Genomic DNA, 12,221 nt, shown 5'->3' with positions numbered 1-12,221 from the left:
GTTTTCATCTGTGTAGATTTGTTATCATCAATTGAGTCCCTGAGTGTTTTGCGACGAGTCGTGAGTAAGCTGCTCTGAGCGAGCAGACCCCATTGACGTCAACGCCGATGGTGTGATGGCTCTGCGCTCCCATTGACCAGAGATTATCAGACCGATTGATAAACGGCACTCCAGACACGCCATCATCCCAGCTCCCCAACGGCCTGTCTACGGCCTCCGACGCTTGACCCGATAGCTCCGCGTCCACCATGTCGGAGCCGAGCGAGCACAGCACCAGCCCGGCGGCCACCGAATCTCACCTGTCGCATCATGACTCCCACTCGTCGCATGTCGACCGGGATCATGACCACCACGACCGGGAGTCCTCTCACAATGACCGGGATCGGGACCGGGACCGGGATCATGATCGCGATCGGAACAGGACCGGGAGTGTGAGTGGCAATGATCGTGACCGGGGAGCAGGCGGGTCAGCCGACCGGAGCGACCGGCCCCCTCCTCGGAAGCGGCAACGCGTGAGATTATCGTGCCTCGAATGCCGCCGCCGCAAGCTCTCATGCGACCGTGAGTTCCCTTGCTCGCGCTGTCTCCAGTCTGGCACCCCTGAGCGCTGCGAGTATGAGACCCGTCCCGGCCTGGCCCCTCCGAACAAGCTCGGCCTGACCCCTACTGCCCTGGCTGGAATTGAATCCCGTCTACCTCCTCTGTCCCTACCCAGCACTGGGGGCGAGTCGCCGTATTTCCGTAAGGACGCCCGGGATTCGGACCGGATCCGCCGACTCGAGCTTGAGGTCGCCCAGCTCAAATCACTCTTACTCAAGCAGGCCCAAGCTCCCTCGGTTGATGGTAGCAGCACCCTTCAGGAACGCTCTCCCCAGGAGGTGAAGCAGGCAAACGATGAACAAACTGAGCAGGAGCAGCGCCGGGAGGTCGAGGTGCCTCCGTTTCTGCAGACCCAAGAGACCTCTGCGGATCGCGAAGAGTTACGCTTCTTCAGGGGTAAGGAGTTCAAGACACGCTACTATGGTCCCGCTAGCGCATTCTTGGCCTTCCAGGAACTCAGTGGACTGTGCCCTTTTATGAAAGAAACATCGGAGGAGTGGCTGCGTCCACTCCATATCCATCGCCCCAAGGATCGCAAGAAAGGGGCTGAAGAAAGGGAGCGGCGTTTCCGTGAGCCCGACCCGGAACTGGAAGCCTTGTTACCATCTAAAGAGGAGACAGACAATTTAGTGTCCATCTATCTGGAACAGTTCGAGCAAGTGCACCGGATCGTGCATATCCCCAGTTTCCGACGCGACTACGCCAAGTTCTGGCAGCCCGGAGAAACTCGCAATGCCGCCTTCACGGCCTTGGTGTTGGCCATGATGGGCATCTCAAGCTGCTTGGGCGCCCAGCTGCCTCACAAGTTTGATAAGATGGTTTCGAGCTCACACACCCGGGCCATCCGCTGGGTCCAGGCCGTCGACGCCTGGCAGGAGAAGCAGAGTCAGAAGCACCGCCGGCTGATCCATTATCAGATCGCATGCCTCGTCTACCTGGCCAAGCGTATCAACACCATGAAAAAGAAGCGCTTCTGGAAGAATGCTGGCGCAATGACCCAGGATGCTATTGGTGTTGGTCTGCACCGCGAGCCCAGCCATATGAGCGATAAGATCTCCCCCTTCAACCAGGAGATGCGTCGCCGTATCTGGGCAACCATACAAAGCTATGACTTACAGGCTTCCTTTGACCATGGGTTACCGTCTATTCTGTGCTCTTTGCATTTTGACGTCGACCCACCTCGCAATATTGACGATGAAGAGTTCGACGAAGACTCCAAGGAGCTTCCTCCTTCTAAACCCCCAAGCGAGTATACCTTCTCTTCCTTCCAGCACCTCAGCCGCCAGTCCCTTCCTTTGCGACTGGAGCTCAGTCGTCTGCTCACCGGTCCACCAGAGGAGCTGGACTATGATAGAGTGATCCGTTACACGAACGAAATCAACCAAGAGATCGATGCACTTCCTTCTTGGGACGTGAGCGACACTTCAACAGACTCTTCCCAATCGGACCAACAGGGACGGCCCCTCAAGAAGCCACTTCTCGCCTACACCCTCTTGCACATTCAACTCCGACAGTACATCATCCCCCTTCACCAGCCTTTCTTGCGATTGCGCAAAACCAATTCCAAGTATCAGTACTCAGAAATTATATACTACAACGCCGCGCGCGACATGGTCCTTCTCCACGATCGTCTGGCCCAGCAGGGTATCCGCACGCTTAATTTTTTGCGCGAGGACTCCCTGACCCTGGCCATCAATTTGACGTCTGTCACCATGCTCCAACCGCGCGGCTCAACGAACATGATCATGATCAACTCCCAACACACGCTGCAGCTGCTGGAGAAGTGTCTTGCCATGAAGGAGGACCGCATCCTACGCTGTGGTAACAACGAGCCGTGGGGGTACAGCATCATGTGTGCCGCGTTTGGGTTGCTGGAGGCCCACCTCGGGACTAAGACGCCCGAGGCAGCAAAGGCTGCCAGCGCGGAGAGGTTTATCAATTTGCATTATAAGCTTTTGGCTGGTCAAGACCCGCCTGGGTCTCAGCAGTCACTTGGACTTGGTGTTGCGGGTTGTTGTAGTGGTGTGCCTCAGGGGTCGGCGCCCAGTGATCAGCAACAGCATCAGCAGCAAGGCAGAGGAATGCCAGGCATGCCATACGGTCCTCAGCTGCCGAACGGGTCTGCTGGTGAAGGGGGCTATATGAGGTCGAAGGTTTGTCACAGCAGAGCATACTTCTCCTCCAATAATTTTTTGTATGAGGATCTGATTTTGACAGCAGTCCATACAGTCCGTCACACCGTTCCCGCCATCCTCTTCGCAACAGGGTGCCGTGGGCGGCGCAAACCAGGTGGAAGTCCCTGGTACGCCATGGTGGATGCCGAATGCAGCTGACCCGTCTGGTCTACCTCAGGTTGGTTTTTGACGTTACTGACGACTCCTGTTTGTGTGTTGTCCTGCTAACAGTTGTATTCTTTACTCGTAGCAGATCCAGCCGTTGAACCCTGAGTTTAACCTTGAGACTTTAGGCTATAATCTTAATGAGCTGTGGGGCAGCGGAAACTTTGATTGGGATGCCATGATGCCGTGATCATCTATACAGCAAAAAACGTGAAGGTAAAAGTTATATGGGTTGATAACCTCGCAGCATTTGTGTAGCTCTTCTTCAAAAGAACACAACTCAAAAATGATGGTAATGTAGTATTACAACTAGTTGATACCCATCTGTCAGTATAAAATTACATCTTTGAACTTCACATGTATCATTGACACGGAGCCATTGGTGTAATATCGATGCTATGATCCCCTTTTTATATCAACCACCTGTCTCGGCGGCCAACGATTTTTTCTCGGCCCTCTGGACCTGGGATTCTTACAAAGGGATTTGCTCCATGTTTGCGAGCAATCTCTTTGCTGTTACCGCAGCTGCACAAAAAAATATTCAATCACTTTGACACATCGCATGCCTCACTTAACTGATCAAGGGCAAACAAGAATCCAGCAAAAGAATTGCCCAGTAACAGGATTGAACTGTTGACCTTCGCATCACTTAGTATAATCCAGAGGGATTATATTAGTACGACGCTCTAACCAGCTGAGCTAACCGGGCTTGCGGGATTTGATGACAGACGACTAGGATTGTGCAGCTCATCAGTGCAGGGTTACCCTTCGTGGTGAGTGATGTGTATGAGTAGGATTTTCGTGCAGACGACCCCGCAGCCTCTTGGCTCCCCCTCCACCCCACAAAGCATGTACAACCCTTGTCGAGATGATGACTTTTTGGGAACTTCACATCCAGGCTATCACTGATCACCAACATGACCCGTCCTCTCCTATGCCAACCATGTCTCGCCCGCAGAAAAAGAAAGAAAAACCTGGAAATCCTGTCCTAAGTGCCATTGGCAACTGGCTGGACAGTTTACCATCTTCGATCCTTGAATCCGTATACCTCTCTTATCTTCGCGGCGATCTTGATCACGAGGGAGGGGCAGCTTACATTCGTCAACAGCTTCTCGACCGTGCCCCAAAACGCTGGGTAGTCTACGAGCCAATGGTATTGCTCCCAAGTGGGAGCTTCACCTCTGCTCCGTGGCCTGCCCTACTGTCCATCCTGAGCCCGTCTCAAAAAGATGCCCTCTGGGCCGAAATCCTCCACCAGCTATCACCCACCACCAAGGGAGCCTCCAAACCCACTCATCTCGCCGTAAATGAGGGAATCCCCCTCCAGATTTCCTCTCAGCGAGAAGGCGTATCACATCAGCAAGAAAATATCCTCCGCTCCCCCTCAGGTCTCAAACCCCTCTTCGGCTCCTTCGGCCCCTGCAACCCCCCCTCTCCCCCCTCCCAAACAGACTTTGATGCTGCACTCTGGGTATCCACAAAACAAAACGGTATTATCCAGACCTGGGCACCGCTGCATATCATGTTCTCGAGGGGTAATGTGAAGGAGAAAGCTAGGCTATTAAACACGCCTGCCTTCAAACCGAGTTGTGGGAAGGAAAAGTTTGCGGTGGATTTGTATGCTGGGATCGGGTACTTTGCGTTTAGTTATGCACGGTTGGGGTTGAGGGTGCTGTGTTGGGAGTTGAATCCTTGGAGTGTGGAGGGGTTGAGGAGGGGGGCCGAACTCAATGGGTGGGAGGTGAGGGTTATTGATCCATCGAAGGAGGAGAGGCAGAGTAATGACGAGGAGCTACTGGCTAGGGAAGTTTTGGCGGAGGAGAAGGCGCAGATTCTTGTTTTTCTCGAGAGTAATGTCCATGCTGCTGCGCGGATTCGTCGGTTGCGAGAGAAGTGCGGTTTGGACATTGTGCATGTCAATTGCGGGTTTTTGCCTACCAGCGCTCTGGTTTGGAAGGATGCCTGGGACATGGTGAGGGACAATGAGAGCGAGGGCGGTTGGCTGCACTTACATGAGAATGTCGGCGAGTCAGATATTGAAACAAGGAGGATGGAGGTGCAGGGGTTGGTGAGTCGTTGGGGAGAGGAAGGGATAGAGAAGCGAAGGAGGGGGGCAGTGGAGCATGTTGAAAAGGTCAAAACATTCGCGCCAGGCGTGTGGCATTGTGTGTTTGATGTGAGGGTGACAGATGAGTAGATAGATGTGTGTAGTATTACCATTACGCGTATAGTATCATATATGGAATCAGTAGGTAAGTGTGCAGATGGCGTTGTATCATGCTGGATGTCTAATGGGTATCCCATGCTCATTCACTTTGGCTTTCTCCTGTCACCCTTGCCTCCTGAACTTGGCTGGGATGTTGGCCTCAACTATGGGCTGTCGGTCGAGCTGCTCGGCACGTTCCTGAGCGGCCTCCATGGCCTCATGCTTCTTGAAGTGCTCGATGTCCTCTGGGTGTGTCAGGTCCTCCAACTTGGTGTTCTCGTCGTGGTACCTATGGCAATTAGCCTCCGCTATGCGCACCAGCATAACCAAAAAGAACCACATACTTCTCCCAATGGTGAATCTCATACTCGTACTCATCATCGCCGTGATGGCCGGGGCCGGTACCCATATCGGGAAGGGTCTTGCCCTCGACATCAATAAAGCGCACGAACTCTTCGCGGCTGATGAGACCGTCACCGTTGCGATCAATTAGGTTCAAGATCTCCCGCGAAACGCGGTCGCGCCCCTCTTGTGACACGTGTTTGTTGGAGTCGTCCATCAAGCCGTACGTCCGCTGGATCTCGTCCGCCTCCCAGACGCCGTCACCATTGAAGTCGTGCAGCGCGAAGAAGGACGCCGCGTCGAACGAGCCTGTGTGGTGCTCCTCTGTGTGATCCGTTAGCTGTCATTTGCGGAAACTAGTTGCGTGTGAATGTGGCCGCGACACTAGGCGCGCGCTTACTTACCTGCCATGTGTTTCACCATCCAGCTCGCGTTCTCATCCACCACCGGTTTCTGTGACCGGTTGCCGTGATCACCGTGGGCAAGGGCTTGCCCGACGATCCCGGCAATGATTAGAGTGGACAACTGCATTTTTCCAGTTTATTATTTTAGGTTTCGAAATTTTGTTAACATGTAGTAATGTATGTATGTATGTATGTTTTCACAGAAGTACAGAAACGGAGGTCACGTATCCAGAGCGTTGGAACTTGGATCTGGAATGGGTTGCGGTTGGCGGTGTCGTTCGGCAGTCCGGTGGGTCAAATGCCAAGACTCGCTGGGCCAGTCGCCGGCTGGCAGGATTCTGTGAACATGTGCCAGGAACAGGCAAGGACCAGGGCTCCGCGGACAGATGGCAGGAGTATCTGTGTTGGAGTTCAGTGGAGAAGCGAGTTTTAACGCCAAAAACTTGGGCTCACCTTTTTCGCTGGTTTGGATGCAAACACATGCACTGATTGATCAACCTAGCAATTAAGGCTCGCTAAGCAAAAGGCAATGATACAGTAAGATCCAGGATCCTGACATTCCAGGCTATTCGATTGGGCCTTGCTTCGGGGATTTTTAGAGGTTGTCAATATGGTGACAATATCCCAGGTAGCAGAGACTGTCTTCGCCATGTGCTGAGCCGGATGCTCTGGCCCAAAGGCGCCGGCAGGCTGACGGCAGCACTAGTGATTTGTGCCCCGAAACGTGTTTAGCTCCCACGATCGGGCCCGCGTGCGGCTCCAGCGGCTCCAGTGCCCACGAGCAACAAGCCACTGACAGTACAGTGACAAACCTGGGATAGCGGGGCATCGCGCACAAATTCGATTCCAGCCTGCTGGATTCGCCCGATCTCCTCAGCCCTTCCCTGGATTTTCCCAACCCCAGATTGGCAAAACGCCCTGTTTGGCAGTTTGCCCACTGGTGTTTAACCTCGCCGTTTATTGGCATCCCACTCTGAGAACAATGTTGAGCATGAAATCGGGGTCATGGCCAAGGAAACCCGAGGCATTGCACTCCTCCTCCTCCTCCAATAAGGGATAGCAGGATTGAGAGCGGTCCCGGGGCAAATGGAAGATTGTGGAATACTTAAGGACGGCGCGCGTTGGTTTCTCGTAAAAAGGGCACTTCCCACTCTTGGCTGTCTGCCTTGGTATTGTCTTGCGATATCTGAATGTGAAGCCTTTGAATGTTTGCTCTTTTTGTCACCTACGACATTCTTCTATATCCACTCCTCCAATGAGACGTTGACGCCGAGACTGGCAATGTCTGACGGTTATCCTATCCAAGCTTTGTTTTACCTGCTACACTACGCACTTATCGAGATGCTCTCATGCATCCCGCTCACCAAGTACCACAGGAGATGTTATGTTGACCGAACAGAAACTTACACTGGCCCTCGATCTCCCGTCGGTCCTGCTTCCCGAACACAGTGCCGTCCGGGGCTAGCAACCTGCGCCGGAACCATACAACAGCTCTCTGGACGGCAGAGACAAGTCTCTGGATCTTGACACCAGAAATCTTCCAAAGTGGAGTGCCCTGATCTGCAGTTGCATTGCAGTCTACAGCTCGCTCAGCCGGTCCGGCCTCCGTCATCTTTACGAGAATCGCCACTCGTGCCATCTACTTGCCTCGATTGGCTGGTGCTTGATAGGTTGTCTACCGACAGCTCTGTACATTGATGCTTCCTGCAATAGGTCTCCAGCGCAGAAACGCTACCGCCGCGCAGCTGTGTCTGCCGCCTTATTTGGGTTCACTGGATCGGCATTCACTGGCTACTGTTGGCTAGGATATGTTCAGACCTACTCCTGAACCAGTTTCTTATGCATTTTCACTTACCTCTAGATCGGTCTGTTGCTTGGGTCATTGTTCTCTGGCAAGCATAAAGGCATTTCGAGATCTACAAACGATACCAGGCAATCTTTGTATCTCGTTTACAGCTTCTTGGGGCGTGTCCCATCAAACAAACGGTGCCGCTGTCCTACCCTGCGCAGTTCACTTTCAAAATGTCTGTTATAGCAAGTGGCAACTGGCCCTTCCCCCCTTCTCCTTTTCTCACCCTCCCTGTCATATATCCCTGGTGCCGCTTTCCTTCCTGTTATCTCACAGCAGCTTAACAGGAACCCACTCTCGTCATTACTGCGAGTGTCGGCTAAAAGAGGATGTAGCTGCAAGTCGCGGCTCTTCCAAACACTGAACGCTGACATGCATCACACAATCATCACAGCTACACACAGCATATTGTTTACAACGCCGGCAGTCGAGATTTGGGGGCACACAAAGGCTCTCCAAGACGGCCCCTCATAAGTGCGCATGGTGGCGTCGAGAGAAGAAAAAGCAACCCAACCCCGCACCATGGCCGAGATTGCTGCTGACAAACAGCAGCAACTACTGCACGAATGGGATGCTGGTAGGATGGGTGAGAACTGTGAGTTAAGTAATACAAATCAGCCACCGGCATGCCCGTCTGCCAAGTTTCCGTTCTTTTTAAGAAACATCCTTTTCCTTTTTCGGACCTGCTTGCATCACAGCAGCATGCCTAAGGCCTTCATACAAGTGTATTGCTCACTGTTGTTGGGGGTTTCTGGCATGTGAGGATCCCCTTAACAGTTAACCCTCTTCATGTCACCCATCAGTCAATCCCTCATTCACGGGCATCCATAGGGGTCCTGTCTCGTAGGCCCGCCTATGCATTGACTCTGCTTTGCTTCATCCGTTTCTTCGCAGAGCCTGTGTGCTCACAACCGAGCTGGGTGTCAATGTGTCACTGAGGCCGGTGGTTGAACTGCCAATCTCATGCTCGACCTTCGTGAGTGGCTGAGCCTTCTCACCCTTCCCCTTTGACCCTCTTCACAGCGCAAAGACAACAAAACCGCCGCAGCAGCATCATCATTGTCAGTGAGACAATACACGAAGTCGTACATCGCCCAGGCTTTAACGCCAAGATTCACATGCACGACCCGCCGTTGGGCACATACACAACATCCTTGAGCGACGACAGAGCTCATGAACTTGCGGCAAACCCATTGACCCTTGGATGAGTACATAAAGAGCTGGTCATTCGAGGGATAAGATATCCCTTTAAACTTTCACCAAATCAGTCCTGCTTAATGGGCTCATCGACCCTCAGTGGCCCTGATTGTTGGGAGGACACTAGATGTGCATATCAACTGGAGATGCCACTGTCTTCTGCCATGTCAGTCAGCAACATCGAACACTCGTCCAATCCAGGCATGTCGCCGCCCGAAGCACCACAACCCAGTTCACCATTTACTAACTTCTTATCCATCCTGCACATAGAGGCACCGATTCACATGGGACATCAACGCACTTTTATCCACGTGAATGCAAAAATCACGAGTTGGAACATCGATCACACACACAGACATGTCACACACTGACTGGATTCAGAACACTTAACATATAGCAATACCACGCTCGGGATAACAATGATGGAAAAATGATCGAAATACAACTACCGACAAAAACGGATAAGAGCTCAACGCCCATAACCCCCTAAACCCAGCAATCCCGAAAAACCCAGGCAACCTGAAAGGACATACTACTAGTACATGACGATAGCCTCCACGATGTGCCGACACCATCATTGCCGACAATCATCTCATGCAACTGAGTTGATAAAACCCATCCATCCAGCTATGTCGTCGATGTCTTCTCCGCTTTCCTCTTACAGAGCGCGCTCAGGGGCTGCTGCCAGCGTTCCACCGATCTGGTCATACTATGATTACGCTCACCGTCCCCATCACCGCCAAACCATTTGGAGATAGATGCTCTCCGTACCCATTACCCGCCAACCGAGCTGTTATTCTCTCGCCAGATGGATGATAAAAAGGGGGTATCGTTATCCCATTTCCCAATCACCTTTGATCCGAACCCGGCCGAGCCAACCCAATGACCACTTTCTCGAGACGGATATCTCGAACATTTCAAAAAGAATTTCCAGTTCCCATAGAAGAAAAAGAAATGCAACTCTGCCTTCGACCATATCCGTGTGTCATAATAGACGACCGAATCCTTCGACAATAAAAGAATGACCAGTCGTAAAGACTCTCCGGCCGTGACATTGTTGCTTCTCCCCGATGCAAGTACGCGAGTAAGGAAAACCCCCGGTGAAGCCCGTTGGGGTGAAAAAAAGGTGTGTGTTTTAAGGGTAGTGACCCAAGACTAACTGGCCTGCCCCATCTGCCCGATCAAAGCTGATGAGCTTCTGGATTTATGACCTCAGTGACAGCTGTGATTGTGGGTCGATTTTCCCGCCAAACTCAGCTCACCCGGGTCTCGAGAAGTGAATCATCATTGATGGTTGAAAATGGCAATAAAACAACACAAGAAGCGAAGGAGCAAAACCAGAAGACGACTTCCAAACAATCGTACATACGACCGCTTCACCTTACATCTCGGCAATCCGAGCACTGGGTAGCGGGATGCCACCAGTGTCGAGTTCAAACTTCTCCGCCCACGGATCAGGGTACATCCCCATCAAGGTTGGGGCATAAGAGTGGATGCCACCGATCTGATGATGAGGAGGAATGGAAACCGGTGTGGCACCAGCCTGATAGGCAAACCATTGCTGGTCATCAGCAGGCGTTTGGGGCGCAGTCACGTCGGATTGCTGCTGCTGTTGTTGCTGCGCCTGCTGCGGGTGCTGTTGATGGTGTGTGGGCTCGGCCTCAGGCAAAGCAGGCACATCTGGGTTCGGGCCTTGGACTGGCTGGGGTTGCTGATTGGGGCGACCTTGGGCTGAAGTCTGGCTCTGGAATGGCCCCGGGCTCTGAACCTTGGGCTGACCCTTTAGATGCTGCTGGCCGGCGTGCTGGTGGTTCTGTTGCATCACATGGTCGTCGCGCTGCATCTCCATAGGATTGGAGTGAGTCCTCGGCGTTGCCGCCTGCGCCTGAGAGGAATGCGGAACCTGGCTGCCCGGGAAGCTCAGGGGCGAAAGCTGGTCGGGGCCGGCAGAATGCAGCGTATACCCAGCGCTCGAAGGCGGCGGCGCATGTGTGTAAAAGCCCTCCTGGACCGAAGGACTCCTGCCTGACCCAGGAGAGAACGTGCTAGGACTGCTCTGCAGGCCCGCAGTCAGGATATTTGGATACGGAATCTCAAGATGTGGCCGCTCGACCGCCTGGCGAGGCACTTGCTGGTACGGCATCTGCGGCGCGTGGTGGGGGTTCGGATGCATCGTTGCTACAGCGGGGTTCGACTGCTCAGGGACAAAGAAGCTATGATGCGGCAAGCTCGGCGCCCGCTGGAGCAGGTGTTGGTTTGGATGAGGAAGATGAGGAAGAGTTTGTTGAGGGTGCGGGCCACCAGCATGATAATCAGCGACACCTCCAGAAGACATGCTGTGTCTCTGGCTGTATTGGGGTGGCAGGGCATACGGCATGGGCTGTCCAAAGTCCGCAAACGATGCTGCACGCTGCAGGGGCTGGCTAGGCTGGTCCAACGGCAGCGGATACGGCTGCCACGGCAGTGCATTATGACTCTTCGGAGTAGCAGGTGAGTGTTCACTCCCCGTCTCTGAGAGGGAATCTTCCATCTCATTAGACAGAACCCCTCGCTGATGTGATCGCCTCACATGCTTGACCATAGTGGTTTTCCGGCAAAAGCTGGCGAAGTCAGTTATCGCTGTTTGGTCAACCACATTATGATGCGCAGAGCTGAAGTTCTTACCTCTTGGAACACCCATTATGGGAGCACCGGTAGGGACGCTTCCCGGTGTGTATCCGTCGATGCCTTGCCAGGCTGGAGGACTGGACCAAGGTTAGTAATATCCTTCTTGCGACGGGGCCGACGAAGAGATGACGTACATCAGAGAACCGTTTGTCGCAGCCCTCATATTGACATTTATGAGGTTTCTCTCCCGTATGAGTGCGGATGTGCACTGTCAAGGCACTGCGCTGAATGAAGCTCTTCCCGCAGTCTTGGTACCGACATTGATATGGCCTCTCGTTCGTATGGATGCGATAGTGACGTTGGAGGTCCGACTTGCGGTTAAAGCTCTATGACATAAGGTTAGCTACCGCCCGAGCTCGACGAGCACAGCCATCGCCGAGGCCGACACCGATTGTCGTATGTCGGCTGATATTATTACGTACCTTGCCGCACGCTTCCCAGGTGCATTTGAATGGACGGTTTGAAGGTTCGTTCTCGACTAGCTCCATGACCTCCATATTGCCTGGCATATAATTGGCAAAACGTCCAGCTTGTGACGCTCCAGATTGACGACTTGGCAACTCCAGATTGACGACTTTGCGGCGACGCAACTTATATATAATCCCGGCTTCTATTCG

The 12,221-nt window shown here is 53.2% G+C and overlaps 4 protein-coding genes and 1 non-coding gene across 5 annotated transcripts; 2 read left to right on the top strand and 3 right to left on the bottom strand.

The window, feature by feature from the left end:
• Positions 1 to 248: 248 nt before the first annotated feature.
• CTHT_0001980 (uncharacterized protein) lies at positions 249 to 3,129 on the top strand (the record flags this gene model as incomplete). Its single annotated transcript, XM_006690683.1, has 3 exons — positions 249 to 2,753; positions 2,830 to 2,952; positions 3,025 to 3,129. 3 exons carry the CDS (start codon positions 249 to 251, stop codon positions 3,127 to 3,129), a joined length of 2,733 nt encoding a protein of 910 aa, XP_006690746.1.
• Positions 3,130 to 3,549: 420 nt separating this feature from the next.
• Positions 3,550 to 3,648, bottom strand: CTHT_0001970. The gene is made up of 2 exons: positions 3,611 to 3,648; positions 3,550 to 3,585 (listed from the first exon to the last, which is right to left on the bottom strand). It is a non-coding gene; the product is annotated as a tRNA-Ile (tRNA).
• A 234-nt stretch (positions 3,649 to 3,882) lies between these two features.
• Positions 3,883 to 5,136, top strand: CTHT_0001960 (uncharacterized protein; the record flags this gene model as incomplete). Its single annotated transcript, XM_006690682.1, has 1 exon — positions 3,883 to 5,136. The coding sequence occupies one exon, from the start codon at positions 3,883 to 3,885 to the stop codon at positions 5,134 to 5,136; it is 1,254 nt and encodes a 417-aa protein (XP_006690745.1).
• A 132-nt stretch (positions 5,137 to 5,268) lies between these two features.
• Positions 5,269 to 6,018, bottom strand: CTHT_0001950 (putative calcium ion binding protein; the record flags this gene model as incomplete). The annotated part of the gene is made up of 3 exons (XM_006690681.1): positions 5,269 to 5,434; positions 5,490 to 5,811; positions 5,892 to 6,018. 3 exons carry the CDS (start codon positions 6,016 to 6,018, stop codon positions 5,269 to 5,271), a joined length of 615 nt encoding a protein of 204 aa, XP_006690744.1.
• Positions 6,019 to 10,318: 4,300 nt separating this feature from the next.
• Positions 10,319 to 11,767, bottom strand: CTHT_0001940 (uncharacterized protein; the record flags this gene model as incomplete). Its single annotated transcript, XM_006690680.1, has 2 exons — positions 10,319 to 11,681; positions 11,739 to 11,767. 2 exons carry the CDS (start codon positions 11,765 to 11,767, stop codon positions 10,319 to 10,321), a joined length of 1,392 nt encoding a protein of 463 aa, XP_006690743.1.
• Between the last annotated feature and the right edge of the window lie 454 nt (positions 11,768 to 12,221).

This window comes from Thermochaetoides thermophila (genome assembly GCF_000221225.1).
Source record: "Thermochaetoides thermophila DSM 1495 unplaced genomic scaffold scf7180000011806, whole genome shotgun sequence".
Lineage (NCBI taxonomy): Eukaryota > Fungi > Ascomycota > Sordariomycetes > Sordariales > Chaetomiaceae > Thermochaetoides > Thermochaetoides thermophila.
Note: the sequence above shows the minus strand (reverse complement) of the source record. Positions and strands in the feature narration are given on the sequence as shown.